We start from the raw sequence: 26097 nt of genomic DNA, 5'->3' as shown, positions 1-26097 counted from the left end.
GCTCCTTTGAATAAAACCTTATACTTCCATATTGCATTTTTTAAATTTTTACTTTACTACAATAACAGCTGTATTTACTTTGCAGATTTAGACTGCATATAAAACCTGAGTAGACTTTACAGTAAACCATGTTTCTCAGAAATAAATTAACCAAATAAATGATGAGTCACAGTGAGTCGGCTGCACCACTAGAACAATAACCAGTGGAAGGATAACCAGGGGATTATGCAATGGCATCCAACTTTAACCCCATCAATGCTCTACACGAAGAAACATGAAATATATAACATCATAAAATTAGTAACAAAAAGTATACTTACAATGACGTTTTATAGTGCAGAACTATAGAAATGAAAACTTTTAACTTTCTGCATGAAACGTACTTCTAGTTCAGGTACTTGTTGATCATTAGAAATACACATTAATCTGTTTAAAATTTATTTAATCTGCGAATGTGCGTGTTTTATTAGGATTACAGTTACACTTTCTGATATTTGTCTCCTCGCATCTTTAAATCATAGCGATCCATTTTCTTTCTGCCGTTAGGTTTCTGATTTACAGTCCTATCAGGAGAGCTGAAGCAGGTCACATGATCGCCACTATGAATACATGAATGGCCGTATTTTTAAGGTTGGTTAAGCAGGAATTGAGTTATTCGCGTTTCTGTCGCGCCTCCAGACCAACCACACCAGACCCGTCTCTACTTTGCGGTGAGTTCTCGTTTTCGTGTAGTCGATTGCAGCTACAGTATACAGTTTATTTAAAACCCTGAGTGGGTATGCAACATGTTTTTCCCTTTAGTTAAAATGATTCCGCCACTGTAATTATTATGTTTATCAAAACACACATTCCCTTCTTGTGACCCTTTCTTTCTGAATTGCCTCTCTTGTTTGTTTTGATTTTACATTTTAATCGTGGTGTTTTGTGCCAAGCAGAACACAAAACAGTAGGAGACGCAGACTTGTAGAATTGTAATCGCCTTTCACCCACCCCGGAGCGGCGCCTTTACGCGTAGTATTACGGTACAGTGGCGAGGAAACCCGGAAGAGCTCAAACAGCGCTGAATTTGTGAAAGAAATGTCATTTCGTATCGTTTCTAAAGAAGCGCTGGTGGGCTCCGTCACGCTTGGTGTTGTTTTTGTTGCCGGCTATTTTATCGGTAAGTTCAAAGGCGGACAATGCTACAAAAAGTAATCCTTATGACGTGACGTCGTCGCTAAAGCAAGAAAGCCTGTCTGTAACAAGGTGTGCGCAAGGTGACTTAAAGCCGAACCATTGTGTTTGTTTTTTATGTTTATTATTAATGAGTGGAATACAGGAGAATTGTGTGTGACTCAGACTTCTATGGTATTTTTTTTAATTGTATTTATTTATTACCGCAAGTTAAAAGCTTCAGGGTTATAGTGGTTTTATTATTGGAAGTTATGTTTAGGCTTCGCCTGTATTTGTTGCGTTGTTTTGAACGGGGAAATTTTCAAAAAAAACCATATCTCAGGATCTGTTTATCGTATTTTTTTTCTTCCTGTTAATACAGACAATTAAACAAAAATATTCCACTTCATGTTTTGTTGCTGTAAACACTTCGAGTTTGTGTTTATGCCGTTTATCTAAGAGGTAAGAGCTTCGATGCTGATTTGGGGTCTATTGAAATAAATATGCGGTTTCCAGTGATCTGGCTTTTAGTTAAGTTGTAAATTGTGTGAATTACCTTGGTACAACACGAGATGAAGAATATGTTGGTGCACTAATGAACTTATGAGAAGCTTAATCTGAAAGAAAAAAAAAACCACAGCCTCCATGATCACATCAATCTTATTTTTAGATTCAGATTCTATTATGTAATGCATAAAGTTTGTATAAGACTGAGTGAACACCTAGTGTAAGGCTTTGCAGTACAAATTCCTCTTCTAATCATATATTTGCTTCACTTTCTAGCTACTGTTGAGCTTGATAGACTTACAAAAAAACCCCAACAGCTTCTGAAGTGACATTTACAATACAAATTGCATGGTTCACGTGCAAATAATAATTGTTTGTAATGTAATAAATGATTTATTCTCGACTTCAGTCTTAGAATCATCCCATACAGTTTGCTCAGTTTAAATTATAAAAGTTTATGAGTGTAGAAATGTTAGAAAAACTCCTTCTCCTTCCTCCTTAAGTCATATTTTTACAGCTGATTAAATGCCATTTTACAGTAAATTAGGCCCCATATTTATACAAATTTACAGATGCCACATGGATATGTTCTATGTCTACCAAATTATATTTAACAAAAGATGTCAGGTTATCTTATCTTACAGTATTCAATATTAATTATTTGTCTTTGCTGCTGCTGCAATAATTTAATTTCCCTGTTGAAATCGTTTGGGTTTGAACTTAATCAAATAACTTCTACTTATTAACTAGATCTTAGGTTTCCTGAAATATATTTAAGCTGGCTAGGAGTCCTCTGACATCATTGTGCTCTTAAGATCCTTATGTCTTTTTTATGGTTTGTTTGTGCCCTCAGGAAGAAAGAAATCTTCCAGAATGAGCATCTCCAAAAGTCACTGCGGGGGGAAAGAAAATCCACTGTTACAGTATGTTGTCAATCACTCCGTGAGGGAGCATCCGGTGCTGAAAAAACTCAAATTGGTAAGGAGGTCTTGCCGCTTGTGCTCTGGCAAATCTATTGTAATAAATCTAATCAGGTTTCATATGGCATTATGAAATTTTATGTAACTGGCTTCCGCTCCGCTTGCTTTCAGAGAACAATGGAAGACTCCTGGAACGGGATGATGGTTGCCTCTGAAGAGTCACAGTTGTTGGCCAATTTGGCCAAACTAATAAAAGCTAAGAAAGCGATAGAGATTGGTAAGGGTGACGAATTTGACATCACACGAACATCCAAACTGATAAAAACATGCGCAGCTTTTATGACTAAGCTTTCCCTTTTTTTCACCTGTTCAAACACAGTAACATTGCACAATATGAACACAAAACACTGGCTACTTGGAGTGCACAGGAAATTGCATAGAGAGCAGGACATAGAGCGCAGGACATAGAGCAGGCAAGTCTTCAAAGTGGACTGAACCTTTTTTTTGGCATGTTTAGCAATCAATCAATCAAGGAGCTGTGGAAGCTGCTTTAGTTCTTTAGGACCAAAGTAAACTCGATTTTAATGATTGAATCCATTTTCTAATATGTGCTTTAGTAGTTGCAGTTGGCAGCAGATTAGAATCAAGGATAAAAATATTTTACTTTCTCCATCACCACCAAACGCATGCAAACTTCAGTAGCAATGTGACATGCAGTTTGAGATGCTTTCCAGTTACAGCGAGATTTAAATCGATCACTAATCTGTTCCTGTTCTCACACACACACACACTCTTCTGTGAGGTGTGAGCGCTGTTTGTTTTTAAACATAGGTGGAGAATGGCTGCTGACATAATGTGGATCCGAAGATCAATAATTGGCCTTACTGGGGTTGAAAGTCTCGATAAATGCATTCCCACCCATGTAATTGAGCTTTGCTTGGCACATCCGACATACTGTTTTACTTTTGTCCATGATGCGCTTATCTTCAGGGTCATACTCCACATGAAGACCAAAATAGTTCCAAAGGCCAGATCTGAATGAGGGTGGGGGAGGTTCAATTTGCCATTTTGCAACGAGCTTAGCTTCTGTCTTGCTAGCTTGCGCTGCGCTCAGTGGATCTGCGCTTGACAGTGCAGCTTAGGCGGACTAGTCGAACGCAGAGCCACTGAGCTCTCAACACAGACAGCATCGTCAGAAGAAAAGTTGATAAAATAAATTAAAAATTTTGTATTGTTCGATACATATGCGTACTGAACCAAAAGCACTGTATCGAACGGTTCAATATCGATAGGAGTATCGTTGCACCCCTAATATATATATATATATATATATATATATATATATATATATATATATATATATATATATATATATATATATATATCCATCCTGTACATGGATGACATCAAGCTGTATGCCAAGAGTGAACGAGACATCGATTCACTGATCCACACTACCAGGCTATACAGCAATGACATTGGAATGTCGTTCGGACTGGAGAAGTGTAGTCGGATGGTAACAAAGAGAGGGAAGGTAGTCAGAACTGAGGGGATTGAACTACCAGAAGGCAACATTGCAGACATAGAGGACAGTTACAAGTACCTGGGGATCCCACAGGCAAATGGGAACCATGAAGAGGCCGCTAGAAAGGCTGCAACCACCAAGTACCTGCAGAGGGTCAGGCAAGTCCTGAGGAGTCAGCTGAATGGTAAGAACAAGATCCGGGCCATCAACACCTACGCCCTGCCCGTGATCAGGTACCCTGCTGGGGTAATATGCTGGCCAAAGGAGGAGATAGAAGCCACTGACATAAAGACAAGAAAGCTCCTTACCATGCATGGAGGGTTTCACCCCAAGTCCAGCACCCTGAGGCTGTACGCTAAGCGGAAGGAAGGGGGCCGGGGACTGGTGAGTGTCAGCACCACAGTCCAGGATGAGACAACGAACATCCAAGAATACATTGGGAAGATGGCCCCAACTGACCGAGTGCTCAGTGAATACCTCAGGCAGCAGAAACCCAAGAAAGAGGGGGAAGGCGAGGAACCATCATGGAAGGACAGGCCCCTGCACGGTATGTACCACCAGCAGATAGAGGAGGTGGCTGATATCCAGAAATCCTACCAGTGGCTGGACAAAGCTGGACTGAAAGACAGCACAGAGGAACTAATCATGGCAGCACAAGAACAAGCTCTGAGCACAAGATCCATAGAGGCTGGGGTCTATCACACCAGGCAAGACCCCAGGTGCAGGCTGTGTAAAGATGCCCCAGAGACAATCCAGCACATAACAGCAGGCTGCAAGATGCTAGCAGGCAAGGCATACATGGAACGCCATAACCAAGTGGCCGGCATAGTGTACAGGAACATCTGTGCTGAGTATAACCTGGAAGTCCCGAGGTCAAAATGGGAGATGCCCCCAAGGGTGGTGGAGAATGACCGAGCTAAGATCCTGTGGGACTCTCAGATACAGACGGACAAAATGGTGGTGGCTAACCAACCGGACATAGTGGTGGTAGACAAACAGAAGAAGACGGCCGTAGTGATCGATGTAGCGGTTCCGAATGACAGCAATAACAGGAAGAAGGAACACGAGAAGCTGGAGAAATACCAAGGGCTCAGAGAAGAGCTCGAGAGGATGTGGAGGGTGAAGGTAACGGTGGTCCCCGTGGTAATCGGAGCACTAGGTGCGGTGACTCCCAAGCTAGGCGAGTGGCTCCAGCAGATCCCGGGAATAACATCGGAGATCTCTGTCCAGAAGAGCGCAGTCCTGGGAACAGCTAAGATACTGCGCAGGACCCTCAAGCTCCCAGGCCTCTGGTAGAGGACCCGAGCTTGAAGGATAAACCGCCCGCAGGGGCGTGCTGGGTGGTTTTTTTTGGGTTTTTTTATATATACACACATATACACACACACACACATACAGTATAGATATATTTTTTTGATGGATCAGTACTATATAGATGTCTTTTTAGGGATGTTTGTGGCTTAATAGGCTATTGACTTATCTGTTTAATAATTTTAAGCATGAGAAAGCACAAGTTTGACTGTATTTGTTGCTCCTTAAAATAAAAAAAATATTTTACTTTAAATTATTTTGAAGACAAAGACACATCCTTACTCTTAAAATTCTTTCATTTCATTTCATCAGTGAGGTGCTCCCGTCCTGCATATCCACACATGTAAAAAGCTAGAATCCTAGGAATGTGCAGATGTGGTCAGGAAATCAATTTCTATAGCAAATTGGCTAAAAAAAATAGAGAAAACTGTATTAAAGTATGCAGTATATCACACCCCCTTTCTGTTGTCATGCACAATGATGATTTCTTCTTGCGTCTATAGGAGTTTATACAGGTTACAACACACTGAACATGGCACTGGCCTTGCCTGAAGATGGAGTTGTGATAGCATGCGATATCAGTGAAGAGTACACCAACATTGGTAAACCCTTCTGGAAAGAGGTATGCTTCAAATCTGTGTTTTATTGTTTTATTAAATGTAATAATGCTTATAACAAAGTACCGAACAGTGCAGAGGATGATCAGTCATCACAGGGGAAGTATACAGCTCTGTCTGACATCTTTGCACATAGTTGAGTAAAAGAAAAGTAACTATAATCAGTAACTACTGTAACTGATTATAGATATCACATAAAGATATCACTTTATTAAACAAAAATGATTTAGCAGGTTTTTATTTTTTAAATGACTGATATATAAGAAATATTCAGATGATTCGTCTATGATAAGTTGACTATGGCAGTGTAATTATGAAATCTAAAATCAAGCAAGAAAATATTTGTCGAAAGACAAATCTCTTAGCAGTGATTTGTGTCAACAGAACCTGAAGAGCTTAAATGGTCTGATTCTTATATAGCGCTTTAAACATAATAATCTAGGTAAGAACAAGTGTTACACAATACATCTATGTAACGGACTCTGAAAGGTAACTGAATAATCATGCAGATAAATGTATCAGCAACAGGCTTCCTGATATTTTGTGACACACCCTTCACTTCTTTTACTCTTTAAAACATTGTTTCTTTCCATTAACAGGCTGGAGTCGAGAAAAAAATTGATCTGCGCATTCAGCCAGCACTGAAAACTTTAGGTATGGTAATGTTTCTCTTTATTTGCTCTCATACATTTAACTGGAGATTTGCATTTTACTGATAAAAATGTTCAAAAATGTCTTTCCCAAAGGTCTGAGGATGCATTCAATTTCCTTTAGTAGGACAGAGCAGTTTGTGGTAATCTGCGTCCAACAACTGATTTAATTACTCTGGGGGTGTTGCTCTGTTAGTACTTCAGCTGGGGTAAAGGTTTTTGACAAGTTCAACTTGTTGAAAAAGATAATACCTGTTGCAGATGCAGTTTAACGGAGGTTTGAGTCAGAGAGTTTGGTACCAGGGTAGCATGGATCGTTAAAATAACTTTCTGGAATCTTTCACCATGTATGATTTAATAAATACTAAATAACTATTTAAGTAACATTGCAAGTAAAGCAGTACTTTATAGTCTTACATTCAGATGTTAAAGTGGGATTTGGGAGGTGGTAGATCCGGTGAGCCTACTTAGAAATAAGTCATGTAAGGGTCATTCCACATCCACTGAACAATCATTTCCAGGCTGATGACCTGCAATTTCTCTAAATATGCGTCTTAATAGAAAATTGCCAAATTTGAGCTTTTTACTGTTGTAAGTTAAATTTAAAAAAAAAAACATTTTCTTTTTAATTATGATGAAGTAATAAAGCCTTCAAAGCTCGTGTGCAGCTGTCAAATTTGAAATAAAATCCAGCACTGAAGGCACACAGAGTGGTTGCATATGAATTCACCATTAATGATGAGCAGCACCAATGTTGGCTCTTGGTATTATATATATTGTTTCATAGACCTTTCTTTATAGATTTCTATCACACATTCTTCTGATAAGGTATCTGACTGAAGTAAATGGCACTTGGTTGATCCATCTATCCTTTTATGTGAGCGTGCACAGAGCCTGAAGCAGAAAGCCTGGGTTAACAAAGAGAGACGATAATCACCACTGTGTTAGCCACTATCTCTGCTGAGGGTTTGCAGTTGATGCAAATTAAGCCAAGCTGTGTCAAAGTTGCTTTGTAGTACACCAGCTGTGTGACAGCTACAATACCCTGAGATGGACATTTTACCCCTCGGTTTCATTGTTTCTTTCAGATGATCTCCTGTCTTCTGGCCAAGCAGAAACATTTGACTTCATCTTCATCGATGCTGACAAAGTTAACTATGACAACTACTACGAGAAGTCTCTGCAGCTGTTGAGAAAAGGAGGTGTCATTGCTATCGACAATGTAAGCGCTACAACCAAAATAAGCACGAAACACACAAATTCTTGCACCGTGCCAGTTCAAGCGGCAAAACCTCTATAAAAATGTGTCTGGTGCTGCAGGTGCTGTGGGGTGGGAAGGTGCTGAATCCGTCCCCAGATGACGCCGACACTGTGGCCATTGACAAGCTGAACAGGAAGCTGTACAGAGATGCCCGAATTAATCTGAACATGCTGACAGTGGGAGATGGAGTCACCCTGGCCATCAAATTATAGTGCATATCTGAGAAGTGCTGCTAGTGCGCAGTACTGAAGTTATACAACAGGATTTGATTAAAAAAATTAAAAAAAACTCCATGTGTTTTGTTTTTGCATTATTTCACTAAACTGACTTCATATAATATCCTCTAATTGGCATCAAGTTAGACATGAGAATGTTGATTTCAGTGCTTTATTGTGAAGGACACACAAACAGCTCCGATTAGTGTCGCAGTCCAAAAATGGGAAGTGTTTAATTCACTCAGTCTGACTCAAGCCACAGTGAGGAAAATGAGAATGCATTTAGCATTGACTTGCAACTTAGCAGCTATTGAAGGTAGCAGAGGTCCTGAACTCTTAACTGAGCACAATCAAGCCTCTCTAGGAAACAAGTCCAAACCAAGAGGCTGGGTTCAGTCTTCAGAACATATTTTGTTAGTGACCCTTCCACAGGTAGCACAGTACTAACAAAACACAAAAGTAGAAAGGGTTTAAATAAGGGCAAATTCTACTGTGTGCAAAGTTCCTCTTAGTCATCTTGGATTCAGCTGTGTCAAAGGTCATCTGGTAGCCTGCCAACCACCAATTTGTTTTATTGTTCAGATTTTTGGGGGGGGTTACTGTGAAAAAATACAAGCATTTGGCAAAATTTTACAATAATAAAAAGGTTATGAGAATACTAAGAGTATAAGAATAATAATTTCCAATAAATAAAATCCTTTGTCTAGAAATATCTAGAAAGACAGTTTCACTAACCCTGGCTAACAGCACCAAAAACAACAGCTGTTACTTAACAACTCACCTCAAAATTGCTGTCATTGGTCACAAGTGAGCTTCACAGATTCAAAATCTCCTTTGACAAAGTTTTAAAGCCTCTTCTAGAGTAAATCAAGGTGGATGATTCTCACATGGCACTGACAGCTGAGGTAAACAGTGAACTGACCGCTTACGCAATAGGAAAAATCTTTGTGGTTAATCCAGTCCAGAATATGAATGCATTCACTACAGATCAAAGGTTGCCAGTTTTTGAAGTAACTCTGGGATAGAAACAGATTATTCCCTGTTTTTTGCTAAGTGATATTACAAAATGTTTTTATGCAAACAGTAGTAGAAACACGTCAGCAAGCCGACTGTGGAAGTTATGGGGTACAGTCTAAACTTAACTAAAATTTTGTTTTTGATCTCTCTTGACTGGCTCAAACATGTTTGTCCTATAGGAGCGACTGTAGCTAGGATTATGCACTCAACTGAGAGGCGTAAGAAAACCATCCAGTCGACTGCAATCTACCCTAACCTTCCTTCTGTGTGAGTATTTGATTAAAGTAAATTGCACGTGTTTTGTTATTGCATAATTTAAATAAGCTGACTTTGTATAATATCCTCTAATTGGCATCAAATTAGAGGTGAGAAGAAAGGTTGATTTCAGGACTTTATTGTAAAGGTAGACACACACCAACACACAAACAGCTCCCTGATTAGTGTCACAGTCCTCAAAGGGGAAGTAAGGTGGATAATTCACTCAGTCACTCAAGCCACAGTGAGGGAAATAAAAATGTATTTAGCATAGCCTTGCAACTTAGAAGCATCTAGCAGAGGTCCTAAACTCTTCAGTCAGAACATTTAAACATCAGTCAAACTGCTCTTTAGTTGTTTTCTCTAAGAAAACAACTAAAGCACAGCCAGGAGGCTGGCTTCAGTCTTCATAGCATAATTTGTTGGAGTAACCCTTCCACAGGCAGTACTACCAAAATATAAATAAAATGTGCAAATAAAACAAAGGAGGAAGAGCTTAATTAAGGGAAAAATCCTACTGTGCAAAATAACACCTCAGGTTTACATTCTATGTGATCACACTTTAGCAAAGGAACAAGTTTTTGTTTTGAAAACCACTCTTTGTCTTCGTCAAACTCAAAAAAAAGCTCATGTTCAACAGCGAGTGGAAGGTTTTTCTATAATTATCATTATGGTAAATTGAAAGGAGTAATAGCTGATTAATAAATACATGTGACTGACTACTTATTGTAACCACAATCAAAGGAAGTAGGTGGAAAGGTTTCCATCTCATCAGTGCTTGTGTCCTGGGGGTTCTACTTTATTTTGGCTTAGTCGTTAGAATATACGTTGCTGACCACACAGGAAGGCAGAAGGTCAGGTTCTGCCGATAATCCTTCCTCTTCTTATGAAGTAGCAGACATTATCCTTATGCCTCCAATTCTAGGCCTAGACCTAGTTTGTGGCCACCAGCATTGATATTCTTCCCATCAACAAGTGCAGAGAGGGTGAGTTTCATGCCTGAAATATTAAGTGAACTTAATGAAACGAGTTCCTTAAGATATAGAAGTGTTTTTATTGGACATTATTAATGAGGTTGTTCTTACCGGGCCGGAGAGTCTGGGTGTACCCAACTCCTACCAAGCTGGCATTATTCACCTTAGCCTGCAGGGAAAAAACCCCACATGAAATCATTTAAGCACTGAAAGTTACTGTTAGTCTTTTATTCTGGACTACAAACTAGACTTTATAATATCTTTAAAATGTAAGAAAATGTGAGAATATCTTACTGATATGGAGGCACTGGAGTCTAACTGGTATTTAGCAGCGATTCCAAAGGAAGTGCTGTTGTTGCCCGCTGTCCAGGCAAGATTCACAGCGGTCTCCAGGTCATCATTGACCTTCTGATAAATAGAGCCACCAAACTCTGAACCATCATTTCTGAGGGAAATGGGGGGAAACAAATACACATTACACCTTGACTCACGGATCAATAAATTATATTAGAAATCATTAAAATATTGTCTTCAAAAAACATACACATTGGTGTGGAGCTGGAAGTCCCCAGTTTTGTAACCGACAGCAAAGTTGCTCTTGGTCATCTTGGATTTAGCCGTGTCAAAGGTCATCTGGTAACCTGCCAACCATCCCTCATATCCGGCCACTGCTGCTCCATGAATAGTAGGACCAGCAAAGTCTAAATCTACGTCAACACCGGCATTAAGGTACTCCCTTTTATAAGCCGTTTTAACCTTGCCACTCTTCTTGCTGTGAAATTAAAATGAACATTTTACATAAGACTACTGAGTTAGTAACAGGCTGCCAATCACGAATTTCCAATCAGTAAATAACCTACCCAGTATTAGGTGAAAACGTTGTCTCAAATGTAAGTTTCAGGCCTTTGGTGATCTAAAAAACAAAAATTAATTTACTTTCCAATTTCATATTTGGAATGGTCAACACTATAGCCAAGATATAAATTACCTGATCTTCAACACAAATTTCTGTCCCGAGAGTGTTTTCCGTGGTCCACTTCTCCGTGAACGTCAGCCCATATTCAGCCCATTTGTACTTGGTTTCAAGGGTTCCAGTGACCTTGCTGGTATCGACATTGGATGAGCCTGATGTTTTAAATTCCTGAAACAAATAAATGAGGGAAAACGATACTGGTTAGAAAAGTCTGTTATCTGTCATACATACAAATGTTAATAAGTCTGATGTGTATTTTAGTGTATGGTACCACTTGTGCATTGTGCAAATTACTCTTGTATAGTACTTTAACCTTTTTTTTTTAAATGTACCTTAGTTTTCTTATTTTTCTTATTTTACTGTTTTCTAAATATAAACCAGTTCACTTTTTCTGACCCTTGTGCTGCTGTCAGAAGTTCACTTCTATCTATTTCAGACTGTCTTTATATATTTTCTAGATTTTACACCAAACATAATAACAGGAGTCAAAACAATTATCCGTTTAATTTATATCTCAGAATTTAAATAAACAGTTAAAACAAAGTTGACTGATTTTTCTTTCACTGTGACAATAAATAACAATTTATAATTAACTGTGATCTTCATTTCACAATTACAAACAAGCACAATCTGATTAAAGTAATAACTCACAAAACAGTTGTACTTCACGATTCTCCTGAAAACACTGAGTATTAACGCACAACACAGCTTTTGTTTTCTTTTTTAAATTGTGTGTTTGGAGTTACAATCTTGTTGGTACATAGATTTTGTGCATCGTTTTCCAGTTACACTTCTATAACACTATAACAATCCTTCTACAGGTCCTGCGAAAGCTGGTGTGTTTTGCAGCAACTAATTCTTCCAGAGAAGAGCAGATTTCCTTTTGTCATCCTCCTTAATGGGAGCACCTGACTCCAAGAAGGTTTTAGAGAAGTCACTAATACAAAGCTTTATATACTTTTTCAAACCTGCACTGCATGCTTAGTGTGTTCACTAAATACATATTTGTGTGCTTAGTTTAGTTAGATTGAATTTATCGTTAAGTTTGACTTGGATCAGTAATTGCAGTAATCGTGGATTAACAAGCTTTTTTTCCTCTTCTTGGATTAGCCAAAGAAAACAAATAAACCGATGGCCACAAGTTTTCTTGCAATTTTATCCATAATGTAGCGCTGGGGGAGCAAACCAGATGTCGTGAGGTTATGCCTGATGTGACGTTTTCAAAGGTGCAACAAAATCAACCTTTTTTTAATGTCTTTAAATGATTAGACTGTAAAGACCACAATGAAGCATCTTAAGTGAAAATCTGTTATATACAGAGATGGGCAGTAACGCGTTACTTGCAACGTGTTACTGTAATCCGATTATTTTTTTCAAGTAACGAGTAAAGTAAGGGATTACTATTGCAAAAATGGTAATTAGATTACTGTTACTTTCCTGTAGGAACGCTGCGTTACTAAAACCGTGATTTTTTTGCGAGAATGTCTCATGACAGTGACGTAAGCGAGGGCGACGTCCGTGACAACATCTGTGTGCAGATCAACAATGGATAATATATCGAGTACGGGAGAGAGTATGAGCGTGCAGCGTTTAAAGCGTGGAAGTACTGACCTTATTTTGAGTTTGATTCCATAAAAAGTGACAAAAACATTAGCGTCGGTTATGCGTGGGAAGAAAACTTCTTTTTACAGCGGAAAAAAACCCCTAAACTTCCAAGCAAGCACCGAGTAGCTACGACGTAATGGGAAACTCACAGAGAAACTCGCAGATTCTTCAACTGACCGCTGCGGCACACCTGCACCAGGGTAAACCTCCGCCTACCCCACTCCTGCTTTACAGGTGAAAATAGAGCAACAGGACCGCTAGTCTTTGATTTTATTTATTTTCTGCTGTGTTTCACTTGCATCTATTTGAAAGACTGAGTGTAAACACAAAGAAAATATTTTATTTTATGTGCTGGAATGTGCAGAAAATAGGTTTAAATGTAAAACAAATTTCTTCCAGTCAGAGAATGTTGCATATAATTTAATTTTTGCTTGATGCATAAAGTTAAAAGATTAAAACTAACAAAACAAGTTTTAAAAAGAGACTTTTCCATTTGATTACATTTTGTATGATGGATTATGCAAGAAAAAGTAGAATTGGGCTGAAAGATCTATCGCTTTATCACCTACTCAGGTTGTAAATCGTGTTTTTTAAAAGTAACTAAGTAAGTAATTAATTACTTTTGACAATAAGTAATCAGTAAAGTAATGGGATTACTTTTTTGGGTAAGTAATCAGTAATTAGTTACTGATTACTTTTTTCAAGTAACTTGACCAACACTGGTTATATAACCATATGAAACCAAAAAAAAAAAAAATCTCAAAAATAAACTCACAACTAACTTACTTTTAAAGGACAAACAACACAAGACATAACTTCCTATGAAACATTGACAATTTGTAACACTACTTTACAAAGTTCCATTACTAAACAATATACTCAGTAACACAAACTGTTAGGACCACACAGCACCAGGAAACCGGGCGAGGCAAAGAAAACACATTAACAGGTGTTTTTACATGGAGACAGAATTATTTTACCACCAAACTTGTTAAGACTAACTCCAAACGGAGTTCAAAGCTACATTTTATGGCTTTGCTGTGGAAACATCAACACAAACAAGCCAGATGCTGACTTTATATGGTAACACAAATTGGCATTACAGTTTACTTCATTTCCCTCTTGTTAGCAGAACAGTGGAGCATTTATTTTATTTATGATTTATCTATTTTTATGAGGCTATTAAAATCTCGTACTCCCCAGGCAGAAGAATGAGCCACTGCCAAAATACAGAAAGGCCCATCTATGCAAATAATAATAAAAAATACAATGTTATGGAGCAAGAGTATGAAACATGCAAGAGTATGCAAGAAAAAAAGTGCCTTGATACAAATGTTTGGTCATGCTGCTCAGCACTAACATGGAATCACATATTTGATAAAATGAAAGAAATGTTTGTTTGTCATTTAGGATCTGCAGGCCCTTTACCCTCTAACCTATGTGTTGATATTTCATATCTATGATAACAATATTAGTATACATTAGCTACATTTCAACATTGGATGTTATATTTACAGTTAAACTCACCACTCCACTTGAAGACTTAGTCTTCACATCAAGCTTGACGAGCCCAAAGCCTGCAAAGACAATGACAGTGAGATACTACTTCCTGTGCTTGGAAAAGGCATTTCCAGCCGCAGACCTGACCTCTTCAGGTCAGCAAATACACACTTATAAAGGTGCCTTTTATCTTTCTTCCAGTTACCATATCCCTTATTGAAGATGTCCTTTGCTGATTTGCCCAGGTCTGCATATGCTGGAGGGACTGCCATTCTGCCTATACACACAAGAGAAAAGTGAATGTAAATGGTGACACAGGAGTATAAAAAGCAGCTTGCTTTTAAACGTTAGTTAATAAAAGAATTAAAACCAAGCATATGTATAGACATGGGCAAAATGTGCGTCTGTAAAGTGTGATAGCTGTGGCTGTCAAATGGAGAGGAAAGTTACAAATTTTACAACTGGAAATATTTTTAAATTCTTGTTCTACTGTCAACTGCTTTAAACTCAATGATGGTGAAACATTATACAGTGAATGCATTAAGCAACCAAAAAAAACTAAGAGAGAAGTAGTAAAATCCCAGCTATTATAACCTTGACTACAATTAATGTTTCTGTCAAGTATTTGTAATTCAGATTTTATTTTAATATTTATTTGTTTAACTGCTGTCACTAGCTATATATAAAGACACGAGTTCAGGTGTCTTTCACCTTATTCTCAAGGTTAGACCGACGTTTTCAAGTAATCAGAGCATGGAGGTTATTGGTTAAGAAGGAAAAACGCTATAACAGATTGCATACAAAAGAGGTTTAAATAGTATGGAAAAAACTAAGTGAGCATCTGGGTCATGGATTCAATAAGTGAACTGAGCTTTACTTTGAAGACGTTATCAAAATTAAAGAGTGTTAGTTGAATATACATTTATTTTCCATGCAAATACTTGCAACCACAGCACTGAGTGTAGTAAGGGCATAAAATTACATACAGTCTATGGGTAGGGGGCGTTTTCTAGCTAGCAAATAGAATGTCTGACAGCAGTACCCCTGCACTACAACAAATAAAACACGGATAACGTGTGTAAATACTCAGCCTATTACTTACCGAGAGTTTCTTCTCTTTATTATATACCCACTAACTTGACAGATAAGAAAAGCTGCGGAATGAGCGAGTACAGCCGGTGTAGGACGATATGGAGGAGACACCGCAGCAAACAACCTGCTGACCTCGGCTCAGCAGGACCCGAAAATATAGCTGTGCGTTTTGTGCCCGACTGAAATAGGAATCGTGTAGTAATTGTTTAAATCATATGGATATTAATTTATACATAAATTATATTTTACAACAGGAAACTGAATTTTGAAAAAGCGACTTTCACGTTAATAATGCGAGAGGTCTTCCAGGCAAATGGAAGACCTCTAAATCACTATGGCAACCTATATACGACTGAAAGTTACGGGCTTATGCATACAGAGCTGTACAGAAATCAGCTATAGTGCTACATTGGTGCCGCTCACCAAATCTAACGTATCATTCACAGGTTTTACATAAGCAGGAGGAAAAGCCTTTGATGACAGGATACACTCGTGGATCACTTTATTAGGTACACTTTACCTGCTCGTTAAGACAATCTTGTAGCAGGCCCTAGCATGACAGAAGAGAGTCTTTAACGGGGCATTCGCTTATTTTCTTCATCAGGAGACGTACGGTAGTTCTGAGGAACTTCTGAACATTTTTGGACATCGTTTGAACGCAGTGAAAGCTACAAAATAAAATATATAGTCCTTTTGTTGTGTCACAACATGGCACAGTCTGTGACTTCAAGCACCAAAGGAGTGCAAATAAAGTGAGAAAAATCCGAAAATAAGTGCTCAAGAGTTATACATTAAGTCATTAATGAATATAAAGTATTTAAATACACTTGTATCTAAGTGCTGCACAATGTCATCTCATCGCAAACCTCGATCCGCTTGCAAAGCGTGCAAACACCTGCGAGCGTTAAACATTCGTCTCTTTTTCATGCTAGCTTGAGAAACACGTGTCTGAGCTAAAATTAGCACATAGATGCTAGCAGCATAAGTATAGAAAGAGAAAGATGCGAACATTATAATGTACCTTACACTACAAACATACAGAGAACACTGAAGTTTAATCTTTGTAACTTACACAAAATTGTTTTGTTGAGAGCGCCAGATTTCTCCATACTGTTTAAGGGTTACAAACCTCTCACCGAGTCTGCTATTCATGCTACTGCGAAAACTACAGTGCCAGTAATTTAAGAAAAAGAAAATTTTTTGTACTTATCTAATTCGCACATTAATTGCAAGCAAACAGAGTATTCAGAAATTCCTAAGAAAGTCTACTGGGATTTTCCCAAATAACCATATACAGTTTAAAGAGACTGATCGGGAAAAGAAAAGCTGTCCAGTGACTGACAGTTCTCTGGGTGAAAATGCTTTGTTGATGACAAAGTGCAGGAGAAAGGCCATACCGATTTAAGCTTCCCGAAGGGACTCAAATAACCACTTGTTACAACCCAAGAATGAAGAAAAACATCTCTAAGCCCACAGGTACTGAGGCTTGAAGCAGATGGGCCACAGCAGCAAAAGACCACACTCCCTTGTACAACCCATTATGCTAATCTGAGGACTGGTGAGCAGCGACTGGTAGTACAGCTTTGCCAGTATAACTTTGAAGCGTGTTGCAAAGCCGGACAGGACAACACTAATGGGGATGGCTCCAAGATTCCATACCAGGAAGAACCTATAAGGGGAGGACACAGATGAGGACATTTTTTCCATGTGCTGAACTTCACATATCAGCACTTGATGAAAGGCGACTTTACCAGCTATTTGATCACCTTAGGCTTTATCAGCGTGTGGTATACACACAAAGACTCCATGATGGGGAAGAGATTCAGCAGCTCATTGTCCTAGAACCCTTGCAACATAAGGTATGCAAGAGCCAACATGAAGATGGGGGCATTTCAGTGCAAAGAGCACCCTCAGTCTGTTGAGGAGGACTGGCTCGGCAGTGCAAGCGGTGCACACTGGTTAAAGGTATCCAGTACCTAGTGACATTCAGCAATATTACAACACCACTTGAGGTCCTTGCAGTGGACTATGTGGTGATGGTGAGCCGGATGAACAGGTAGAGACTGCTGAGGCCTCTGAAGCAAGTGATGAGGCTCAAAGCAGCTCTGTGAATAGCCCAGTATCTTTCCCATTGACTTCCACAGAGACATAAAGATATGGTTTCTCCCTTCTTTTTGTTGGACTTTTAACCTGATATTTAATTGGACATTTCAGCTGCTGTGGTTATAACTCTAATGGACTAGGACACATTAAGAAAAAGACTGCGTGTGGGACCATATTCAAGGACTTTTGTTACTCACTACTGATTACAGACTTTAGGAGCATGTTTTTATCAGCATTGTGGGTCTTGTTATATTCGTGACACAGTATTAATCATTCCAGGGCGAGTGAATAAATACCATCTGAAGGCTGTTGGGGTTTAAAGGGGGTTATTTGGTTTTATCCCTGTTCAGTAAGCGCTCAGCATATGCTTTGTTTTTTGCGGGTCTGGGCCCTTCTCGGAGTTTCTTGAATGTTTTTTGTAATTTGCCACTTTGTCATTTGGAGCCCATGGTGGCTCACGGGCCACTGAGTTTTATCTTTACAAATTAAAATGTTGACTGTAACATGACTGTATTGAAAACGATGTTGAACCCAAGTTGCCCTGGAGTAAGGGCACCCTGCCAATCAAGCTTGGTGTAGGAAATTAGAGGAAAATTGTGTTAGGCTAGATTCCTGTCTGTGGGCGCAGTATACTTCAGGTTGCCACCATGTCAACACAAGTCGCTCTTTAATACCTAAAGCAGTGGCCTGTAACAATAAAATACACATTTAACTCAGCCTGTCAATTTTCCAAATGATTGCTCTTAAGCTCTGGCAACAGCGCGCATTCCCCAGGTGGTCGTACAGCAAGTGGGGCAAAATAAATAGATAAATAAAAAAGGAAAGGAAACTCCTGTTTCAGCTCTTTATTGATGGAAATGACTGTTGGGACAAGAAGTTTAATGGCTCTACAGTAGCACATAAACACATCCTACTTCTTCAGTGAAGGGATGTGTTAAGACTGTTAACTCCACTCAGAGTCATGTTTCTAACATGCTGCAATGACGATGATCTTTTACGATTCTCTCAATGAAATGTACAGGACAAGCTGGAATATGTAAATTAAATAACACGTGTTTCCAACGAATACAGAGTTTGAAGCAACTGTAAACATAATTCTCTATGTGCACATTGCTGCAACCTTGTACACCGAATATAAAAATACCTATTGACATTTATAAAATGGAATAAATTAATCTAAACAAATACAAATTTCAGCATCTGTTTACTACATATTAACATCAAAGAATTAATATCAAGAAAAGGTTGTTGCACTTGGTCTAAGTCTAGTAGTTTACACTGAATGTGGACTTCTTAAAAAACCTATACATATATTCAACAGTAAACATGAGCAGTTTGGAATAATTCTTCACAGAGAAATGTATCACAGTAACACTCCAGGTAATTGGCAAATGGAACTATGTTTAAGACAGCTGGATAAAACTTTATTCTAACTTTTTTGGCTGATAATGTCATTTCCTTAAATGCATATTTTCTAGGAAATAGCAGGCGATGTCATGAGTAAAGACACAAGATTCGGTGTATGTCGTTTATCTGAAAAGGAGCCATGAATTTCTGTTTCAGTCTTTAGTAATGCTGTCAAAATGTCAGCGTGTTATAAAGGAATGCAGAAAATTGAACAAACATGATGACAAATTATGTTTTTCTATATAACATAATATGAATCTATACATATTGCTTTAACAGTGGTCCATACAGATACATACATACATCGTTTTTTAAAACTCAAATGTGGGATATGAGGAAAAACTCAAGAATCCAGATCCAGATATCTTAATTGCACAGTTTCCTGTAAAGGTTTAGATGCATTTTTAAATGAGAATTTATTTCATAATTTTCTTGCTATCCAAACAGTCTGTAACAGATGTCATTGTATTGTAAAATCAAACTGGGATGGGGCCTTTTAGAAACTCTGCAGGTTTTTTTGTTTAAAAAAAGACAATAAAAGCAGGTTAGGAGCTAAATCCTAAAATGTAAAAGGATATGGCTCTGTGTATTCCATCAGGCTTTGTGCGGCTCATATTAGGCGTCTTTTTTTGCACACCGCCTCAGTTGGCAACTTGACAAAGCAGACGAAAGAACACTGTCTGTGTCTAACAGTACTGCTGCAGGCTGCTTATTATCCGATCAGCCTCTTTAGCACAGCAGGTCTAGAAAAAGGCCAGCAGTACTCGTTGGGGACCGGCCCGTTGACATTGCACTCAAAGAAGGAGAACATGGGGAACCAGATGCGAGCTCTCCGGCTCTGCTGGTAGGCCCGAGTGTTAGCTAGGGTGTGGTAGTACAGGAAGAGTCTGGTAGTGATGTAGAAGGCTATGAACACGTCAATGGAGTAGTGTTCATGTGCAGCCAGGATGAAGAAGATGCCGAAGAGGTTGAGCACCCAGGACAAAGTGTGGATAAAATTCCAACTTCTTGGAGTGTCTGTGTAAATCAAAGACGGAAGAGCGTTACTGAGCACTTTATGTGATTCCATTCTAAAATGTGGCACATTGTTAAGTCTGTTAAAGTTATTTTCATTCACATATTTAATGTAAAAATATTTTTTCTGCTTGTGGCTCATCTCAGGCACAAAGCTCTCAGCCACTCCTACCTGCTATTCAAGCTTTTTGTTTAAATCAGAAAGAAAGAAGGGTGGCTCTACAGGAGGAGGAGCTGAAATGGCTTGCTACAGACACTGGAACTGAGGATGAATCATACAAAGTTTCTCTAGCAGAATCAAAGACTAAAAATATTTCAATGGAAACAACTATAATAGGTTTATTATTAATTTTCAAGAAATACTTGCAGTACCAGTAGCGGACACTGGGTGGCAACATAGGGACACCTTCTCCAAATATGGCTAATCTATGTCTGCTTTATCATTTACTACCACTATAGGGTTTATTGTACTGTGTACATAATAATAGTGCTCTTTAGACTTGGATTGAAATTAATAAAGCAACAATAATTTTTTTTAAATCAAGTTTTAATTATATAGGACCAATTCACCCGCCCTATGCATTCCTTGAACATATATGCACATTTAAGGTCATATCATGGTAAACCTGACTCCCAAGTTTCCACACAGTGTTACTGTTGGCCAAGGTACTGCCACCCAGAGCAAGCATCTAATATGACAGCATGTTTAACAGGATTTATAGAAGGTAAGGGCCAAGTTCAATAACCTCAGTTTTATCTGAATTTAGAAGCAAGAAATTTGAGGTCACCCAGGTCTTTATGTCTGTAAGACATTCCTTAAGTTTAACTAAGTGGTGTGTCATATCTGGCTTTGTGGATAAATAAAGCTGGGCATCAACTGCACAGCAACAAAAATGTATGTTATGCTTCGAATGATACTGCCTAAGGGAAGCATGTATAATGTAAATAGAATTGGCCCCAGCACAAAGCCCTGTGGAACTCCATAATTTACCTTATTGCGTGAAGAAGATTCCCCATTTTACATGAACAAATTGGTGTCTATTAGGTAGATATGAGTCCAACCACTGCAATGCAGCATTTTTAATTCCTCTAGCATGGTGTAATCGCTGTAATAAAATATTGCTGTCGGTAGTATCGAAAACTGCACTGACATTTAGCAGGATAAATAAGTTCACTGTCACTGTTCACTGTTCACTGTCAGAAGCCATAAGATGATCATTTGTGACCTTCATTTATGCCTTATTGTGTACTGTGATGAGTTCTGACACCTGACTGAAACTCTTCAAATAAATTAGATCAGTTAGCTGTTGGCTAATGGACTAATATGGTTTGGAATCCATTAACCTGGAAACATACAAATTCTCTCACATGTGTTAGTTAATGTCTAAAATGTTTATTTACTTACAAAATGAGGGGTTTTAGGGATTAGTTTTGAAATCATTGATCATTTTCCAATTATAATTCCAACTTATTCCAAGGCCTTTTCAACTCATCTTAGCACAAGTGTGTTTTCCTCCTCACAGAAAACAGAAACAGAAGCTACTCACATTCTGTGACAAAGAAGTTGAGCATGGTAAGGACCACAGTGTGGCCACTGAACATGTAGTCGCCACATGTGTGAACCCCTGTCAGTGTCATCCCAAAACCGCTCCAGATGGCCACAGCTCGCTGTAGTTTGGCCCACATGTCGCCGTACATCTAGAAGGAAACAGGCAATACTCTAATCTTGCAAAGAGATCTGATACATGAGAAAAAGAGAAAAAACATGCGTTACCTTTCCTGAACACTGCAGGTGCTGTCCTGGAACAGACAGGGAAGTGACAAACATGGTGATACAGCGCAGCATGAACACCGTCCCCATGAGGCTGCACATCCGCCGCAAGAGAATGGACCTAGAAGTAGTGAAATGTGAGTTTCCTGTGCTACTGACAGGCTCCTGGGATCGTTCAGAGCACCTACTGACCTGTGTTTATGGAGCAGCAGAACCAGCATCCAGATGTTACAGAGGATCACTCCACATGCCTCGGCCATGGCGAATGCCCAGGGTATTCTAGGCACACTGCGGAAAAGGACAACATCAGTGCTGAAATAACAGATTGAAAGTGAGCATTTATAGCTGATGTTGCTTAACATCTTACAACAAACATGACAGAAAAATTAGTTTGGTGTTTTGGTATATTAGTTTTAATAAATCATTTCAATGCATATAGATGTTATCTCCCAAGATATCTCTTTTGGAGATAATTAACTAGCCTGAATAATTTGCCTCAGTGTCTTGCCAAACACACACTGGAAATTCCTTGAAATAATCTCTCCTGGTAAGTTTTCATTTCATGAAAAGCCCAAAGCTGGTCATAAACAAAAGTAGGTCACCTTATAAACAATCCTCGAAGGTCTTTTTGAACCTCAGCGAGCACATCAGGAGTATATGAGGACAATAATAGAAACACGCCATAAGGAATTAGGGCAGTTATAATGTCAGCGATTTGGTGTGATACTCAAACATCATCGTTTGTAATATTTCAGAGGTGATTAACGTTTTGGTTGTAAGAAAATTTAAGAAAGCTCTTGTGAGCGATCACACCCACCTGTCTAGAAAAATATCTGGGAGCGGAGGGTATGTGCGCATGTCAGGGACCCTCTCGTGCACAATGACCATGACGAAGGATGTAAACCCAAACACGAACACCACATAGACAGAGCTAAGCACTGTCTTCCAGTACTCGGGATCGAGGCGCCGCATCTGCTGCTTGTACTTTCCATTAGTGTACTGGTGATACTCCTCTCCCACTGGTGCTGTGTCAGTGCTGTCGCAGTCTCTCCCCGGGTCTCCGTTACACAACCAGTCCAAACTGCCTCCGGAACCGGTGGGAGAGTGGCCATCATAGGGAAGACCCAGCTCCTCCAATAAATCAATGTTCTGTTTCTGAAGTTTCCGAATGGAGACCATTAGCCGCTTGATGTCCCCCAGCACCTTGAGCTCCAGTGGCGGCGAGCGGAGGTCGTACTCACTGAGGGCAAGCAGACTGGTGCCATCCAGCCGGTGCTTGTTGCACAGCAGGTCCACATAGTCGCAGAAGCCCTCTTCCTTCAACCACTTGGCAACGTGCTTAGGTGTCCAACGACGGACACTCAGCTGGGTCATTTCCTCCTGACACCAAAGGCTAAAAAGAAGAACAGCCACATTTAAGTTCAGCAGTATCAGTTCCTTATTGGCTTCCAAAACACCATGCAAAATAATATTCAGGATTAGTTTAAGGCACAGTTTATTTGCTCTGAATCAGCAGTAGTAACTTTAAAGACACTATGCAAGACTGCTGCGCAGACAGAAAATACATCCATTTTGTGACAAAATTATAGGTGATAAACAAATTTAAGACAAATCCTGAGTTACACAGGAAATCTGGGTAATCACAACTTATGCAGTTATATGACGCAAGTACTGGCAAGGATTTCCTATGGCACAATGGAAACCACACCCTACAATGTAAGTGAAGGAGCAGCTACATGTTATCCCAGGCCAAACAGTCAATTAAATCCTAAGGTATTATTGTCCTAGTCACATTAAAAGACATTATGACTATTTCTAACTTCATTATTAACCGAAATAAACGCTGCCTCAACAGTCTGCTCCTTGGACTGACAAGAAAGCAACACATTTCTGTGTTTTTTGATAAAAAATAATTTAAATAAACAGTCCAGCAACTACAGTCGACCTGCAATAACCCATATATTTAACCCATTTAAATATATCACTGGCTAGCATTTAAATCGGGCTTAGAAGCTCTTTGTATACTCCGAAGTTAACTTATCTCAGTATTTTGTCAGGCAACTATCTGGCCTATTAGTATGTAAAGACAAATACGCCAGAGATAAACGTGAAAGCATCCACATGCACCCCTGCCCACGGGGCTAACTCAGCTTAATACTAAAGACTGCTAGCTCACTGGTGCTAGCTCAATCAATGCGTGTGCTTTGCGGTCACTCACCAGCTCTGAGATGTAACAGAAGATGACACAGAATATATCTCTCCGGCTAACTAACGAAGTGACATCTCACAAGAATCAGAAGAAATCTTATTAGCATTTGCTTTAGTGACACGAGTTTGCTGGACATCATTACGCCCAGGCTTTGCGCTAGCTAGGAGTCCTGTTGACAACACAAGGCGGTAATGTCCAGAATAGCGGCGCACGCTAAAAGAAAACGCGGAACAACAGTGAAACAGTGACACTCTATGGTGAACAGGTGGTACTACACCGTTCTTACGTGTGAAATCGTATGACCAAAAACATTAAATAGAGTTGTAGTTATTTGCTAGGAGACATTAAACCAAAATTAGTTGGGGTGTATTTATATATTTGAGCCAGTTTCTATACATGTGGCACTCTGTGGATTAGATAATATCCAAAATAGATTCAAACATGTGTCCTCAATTCTCGTTTTTTAATTAATTAAAATGCATGCTGTACAATCATTCCACCGTGAAAAAAGAACACTTTAAAGAAATCATTCAAAACCCCAAAGGACAATGACAATAATGAGCATGATGAGTGTAAACTTCTGACCACAACTATATGTATTTTTGCAACTGATAAAATTAGAAATTATGAGTTGACATAAAATGTACTTTAAAAAAAACATTTAGAGATGTACAGCTGGCCTACATTCAGAGTAAGGTAGGTCACTGTTTTAATTTTAGAACAGCAACACCTGTCCTTGTCTGTGGCTGCCAGCGTGGTCTCAGTGAAGGTTTAACAGTTTGAAAATAAATGTTGAGAGAATAAATCATACATAGGGATATGCATGTGGTCAACAATGAACAATCTGCAGGAAAATAGTGCAGCTTCTCCTGCCTCTCCTTCTGTGAAAGACCTTGAGAAGATTTTGTATGGAGGTAAAAGGTTTGGTAATCATGTTGATGAAGTTTGGCCTAACCTGTTCATTGGAGATATGTAAGTCTTTAAAATTGTTCTTGATGGCTTATACAACATAATCAGCCTAGATCAATTACCAGTTAGAAAGACTGATTGCTTTTTTCTTTGTAGGTCAGTGGCTAATGATCGCTACAGTCTGTGGAAGCTGGGAATCACCCATGTTGTGAATGCAGCTCATGGGAAGACGCACTGTCAGGGGAGTCACTACTTCTATGGATCCACCGTGGATTATTATGGAGTGCCTGCAGATGACTCACCGTCTTTTGACCTCTCTCGATATTTCTTTCCCTCTGCTGAGTATATTCATAACGCACTTGACACGACAAGTGGTAAATACCCATCATGTTTAATGTCAGCCTCCGCCGACCTCTCACTCGTCTCATCCCTTATCGACCACATGCTTTATGCTCACCGTGATATTTTTCTTCTCCTTCCTCTCCAGGTCGAGTTCTCGTCCACTGTGCTGTTGGCGTGAGCAGGTCTGCCTCCATCGTCCTGGCCTACCTAATGATCCACCACAATTACACGCTCCTAGATGCAATTAATAAGGTCAAAGAGCGCAGGTGGATCTTCCCAAACAGAGGATTCCTTAAACAGCTTCGTGCTTTGGATATGAAACTGCAAAAGACTTCATGACCGCTTCAAAAAATAAAGATCTTCAAATGCACATAACCTCAAAACAGCTTTTTCTCCAGACAAATGAGAGACTTGATGACTGTGTCAGTTGAAGGAAATGCTGTGCTTTGACTTTAATCAGTTTGTTTCAGGAATGGAATCTAATCAAATGTATTTCCCCCACAACTCTGGCGCTGTGTTTGATGTGAATTATGCGGCATCTCTATATAATATCGACCCGCATCTTAATAGGAGATCAATGTAATGAACTCTCCTCTGGGCAGAATCAATTTAAGGGACTGAATATGAGATATTGTTTTTATTTAACCTTAGTGTTGTGTTGAAGAAGCTTTTATCCAATGTGCTGCAGGTGAAATTAATCTGCAGTGTGTTTTCATTTTAAACCTATTCATTTTTTTTGGGGGGGGGGTTTCTTGGTAAGTACAAAAA

At 39.1% G+C, this 26097-nt stretch overlaps 4 protein-coding genes across 5 annotated transcripts; 2 read left to right on the top strand and 2 right to left on the bottom strand.

The window, feature by feature from the left end:
- Positions 1-576: 576 nt before the first annotated feature.
- On the top strand, positions 577-9925 carry LOC146703279 (catechol O-methyltransferase domain-containing protein 1-like). Of its 2 annotated transcripts, none has more exons than XM_085466436.1 (7): positions 577-710; positions 2513-2637; positions 2751-2856; positions 5919-6037; positions 6632-6686; positions 7771-7904; positions 8003-9925. In XM_085466436.1, exons 1-7 carry the CDS (start codon positions 614-616, stop codon positions 8153-8155), a joined length of 789 nt encoding a protein of 262 aa, XP_085322562.1. In that variant the 5' UTR covers positions 577-613; the 3' UTR covers positions 8156-9925. The 2 variants fall into 2 exon arrangements, with proteins under 2 accessions (XP_085322562.1, XP_085322563.1); XM_085466437.1 differs by lacking the exon at positions 577-710 and adding an exon at positions 1016-1159.
- On the bottom strand, positions 9554-15751 carry LOC146703278 (non-selective voltage-gated ion channel VDAC2-like). The gene is made up of 9 exons (XM_085466435.1): positions 15585-15751; positions 14688-14759; positions 14510-14559; positions 11393-11545; positions 11265-11317; positions 10949-11176; positions 10699-10849; positions 10516-10573; positions 9554-10429 (listed from the first exon to the last, which is right to left on the bottom strand). Exons 2-9 carry the CDS (start codon positions 14752-14754, stop codon positions 10338-10340), a joined length of 852 nt encoding a protein of 283 aa, XP_085322561.1. The 5' UTR covers positions 14755-14759; positions 15585-15751; the 3' UTR covers positions 9554-10337.
- A 2756-nt stretch (positions 15752-18507) lies between these two features.
- Positions 18508-24282, bottom strand: samd8b (sterile alpha motif domain containing 8b). Its single transcript, XM_085466434.1, has 6 exons — positions 24088-24282; positions 22687-23262; positions 22062-22157; positions 21873-21990; positions 21646-21796; positions 18508-20101 (listed from the first exon to the last, which is right to left on the bottom strand). The coding sequence occupies exons 2-6, from the start codon at positions 23241-23243 to the stop codon at positions 19797-19799; spliced, it is 1227 nt and encodes a 408-aa protein (XP_085322560.1). The 5' UTR covers positions 23244-23262; positions 24088-24282; the 3' UTR covers positions 18508-19796.
- Positions 24283-24830: 548 nt separating this feature from the next.
- On the top strand, positions 24831-26047 carry LOC146703276 (dual specificity protein phosphatase 13A). The gene is made up of 3 exons (XM_085466429.1): positions 24831-25050; positions 25144-25361; positions 25475-26047. The coding sequence occupies exons 1-3, from the start codon at positions 24902-24904 to the stop codon at positions 25666-25668; spliced, it is 561 nt and encodes a 186-aa protein (XP_085322555.1). The 5' UTR covers positions 24831-24901; the 3' UTR covers positions 25669-26047.
- Positions 26048-26097: the final 50 nt, after the last annotated feature.

This window comes from Copadichromis virginalis, linkage group LG8, assembly GCF_057382275.1.
Source record: "Copadichromis virginalis isolate Kocher_CV1m ecotype Utaka linkage group LG8, C_Virginalis_male_GT1.1, whole genome shotgun sequence".
Classification (NCBI taxonomy): domain Eukaryota; kingdom Metazoa; phylum Chordata; class Actinopteri; order Cichliformes; family Cichlidae; genus Copadichromis; species Copadichromis virginalis.
Note: the sequence above shows the minus strand (reverse complement) of the source record. Positions and strands in the feature narration are given on the sequence as shown.

Excerpts from the sequence above, each read along its gene's own strand:
- LOC146703278 (XM_085466435.1), bottom strand. The coding sequence starts at position 14,754 with ATGGCAGTCCCTCCAGCATATGCAGACCTGGGCAAATCAGCAAAGGAC. Across the intron at positions 11,546-14,509 it reads CTAAGTCTTCAAGTGGAGTG|GAATTTAAAACATCAGGCTC; the intron begins GTGAGTTTAACT and ends TATTTGTTTCAG. Across the intron at positions 10,850-10,948 it reads TTCCAGCTCCACACCAATGT|AAATGATGGTTCAGAGTTTG; the intron begins GTATGTTTTTTG and ends CATTTCCCTCAG.
- LOC146703279 (XM_085466436.1), top strand. The coding sequence starts at position 614 with ATGGCCGTATTTTTAAGGTTGGTTAAGCAGGAATTGAGTTATTCGCGT. Across the intron at positions 6,038-6,631 it reads GTAAACCCTTCTGGAAAGAG|GCTGGAGTCGAGAAAAAAAT; the intron begins GTATGCTTCAAA and ends TTCCATTAACAG. Across the intron at positions 7,905-8,002 it reads GTGTCATTGCTATCGACAAT|GTGCTGTGGGGTGGGAAGGT; the intron begins GTAAGCGCTACA and ends CTGGTGCTGCAG.
- LOC146703276 (XM_085466429.1), top strand. The coding sequence starts at position 24,902 with ATGTGGTCAACAATGAACAATCTGCAGGAAAATAGTGCAGCTTCTCCT. Across the intron at positions 25,051-25,143 it reads AACCTGTTCATTGGAGATAT|GTCAGTGGCTAATGATCGCT; the intron begins GTAAGTCTTTAA and ends TTTTCTTTGTAG. Across the intron at positions 25,362-25,474 it reads CGCACTTGACACGACAAGTG|GTCGAGTTCTCGTCCACTGT; the intron begins GTAAATACCCAT and ends CTTCCTCTCCAG.
- samd8b (XM_085466434.1), bottom strand. The coding sequence starts at position 23,243 with ATGACCCAGCTGAGTGTCCGTCGTTGGACACCTAAGCACGTTGCCAAG. Across the intron at positions 21,991-22,061 it reads CTGCTGCTCCATAAACACAG|GTCCATTCTCTTGCGGCGGA; the intron begins GTCAGTAGGTGC and ends CACTACTTCTAG. Across the intron at positions 21,797-21,872 it reads ACCTGCAGTGTTCAGGAAAG|ATGTACGGCGACATGTGGGC; the intron begins GTAACGCATGTT and ends GTTTCCTTCTAG.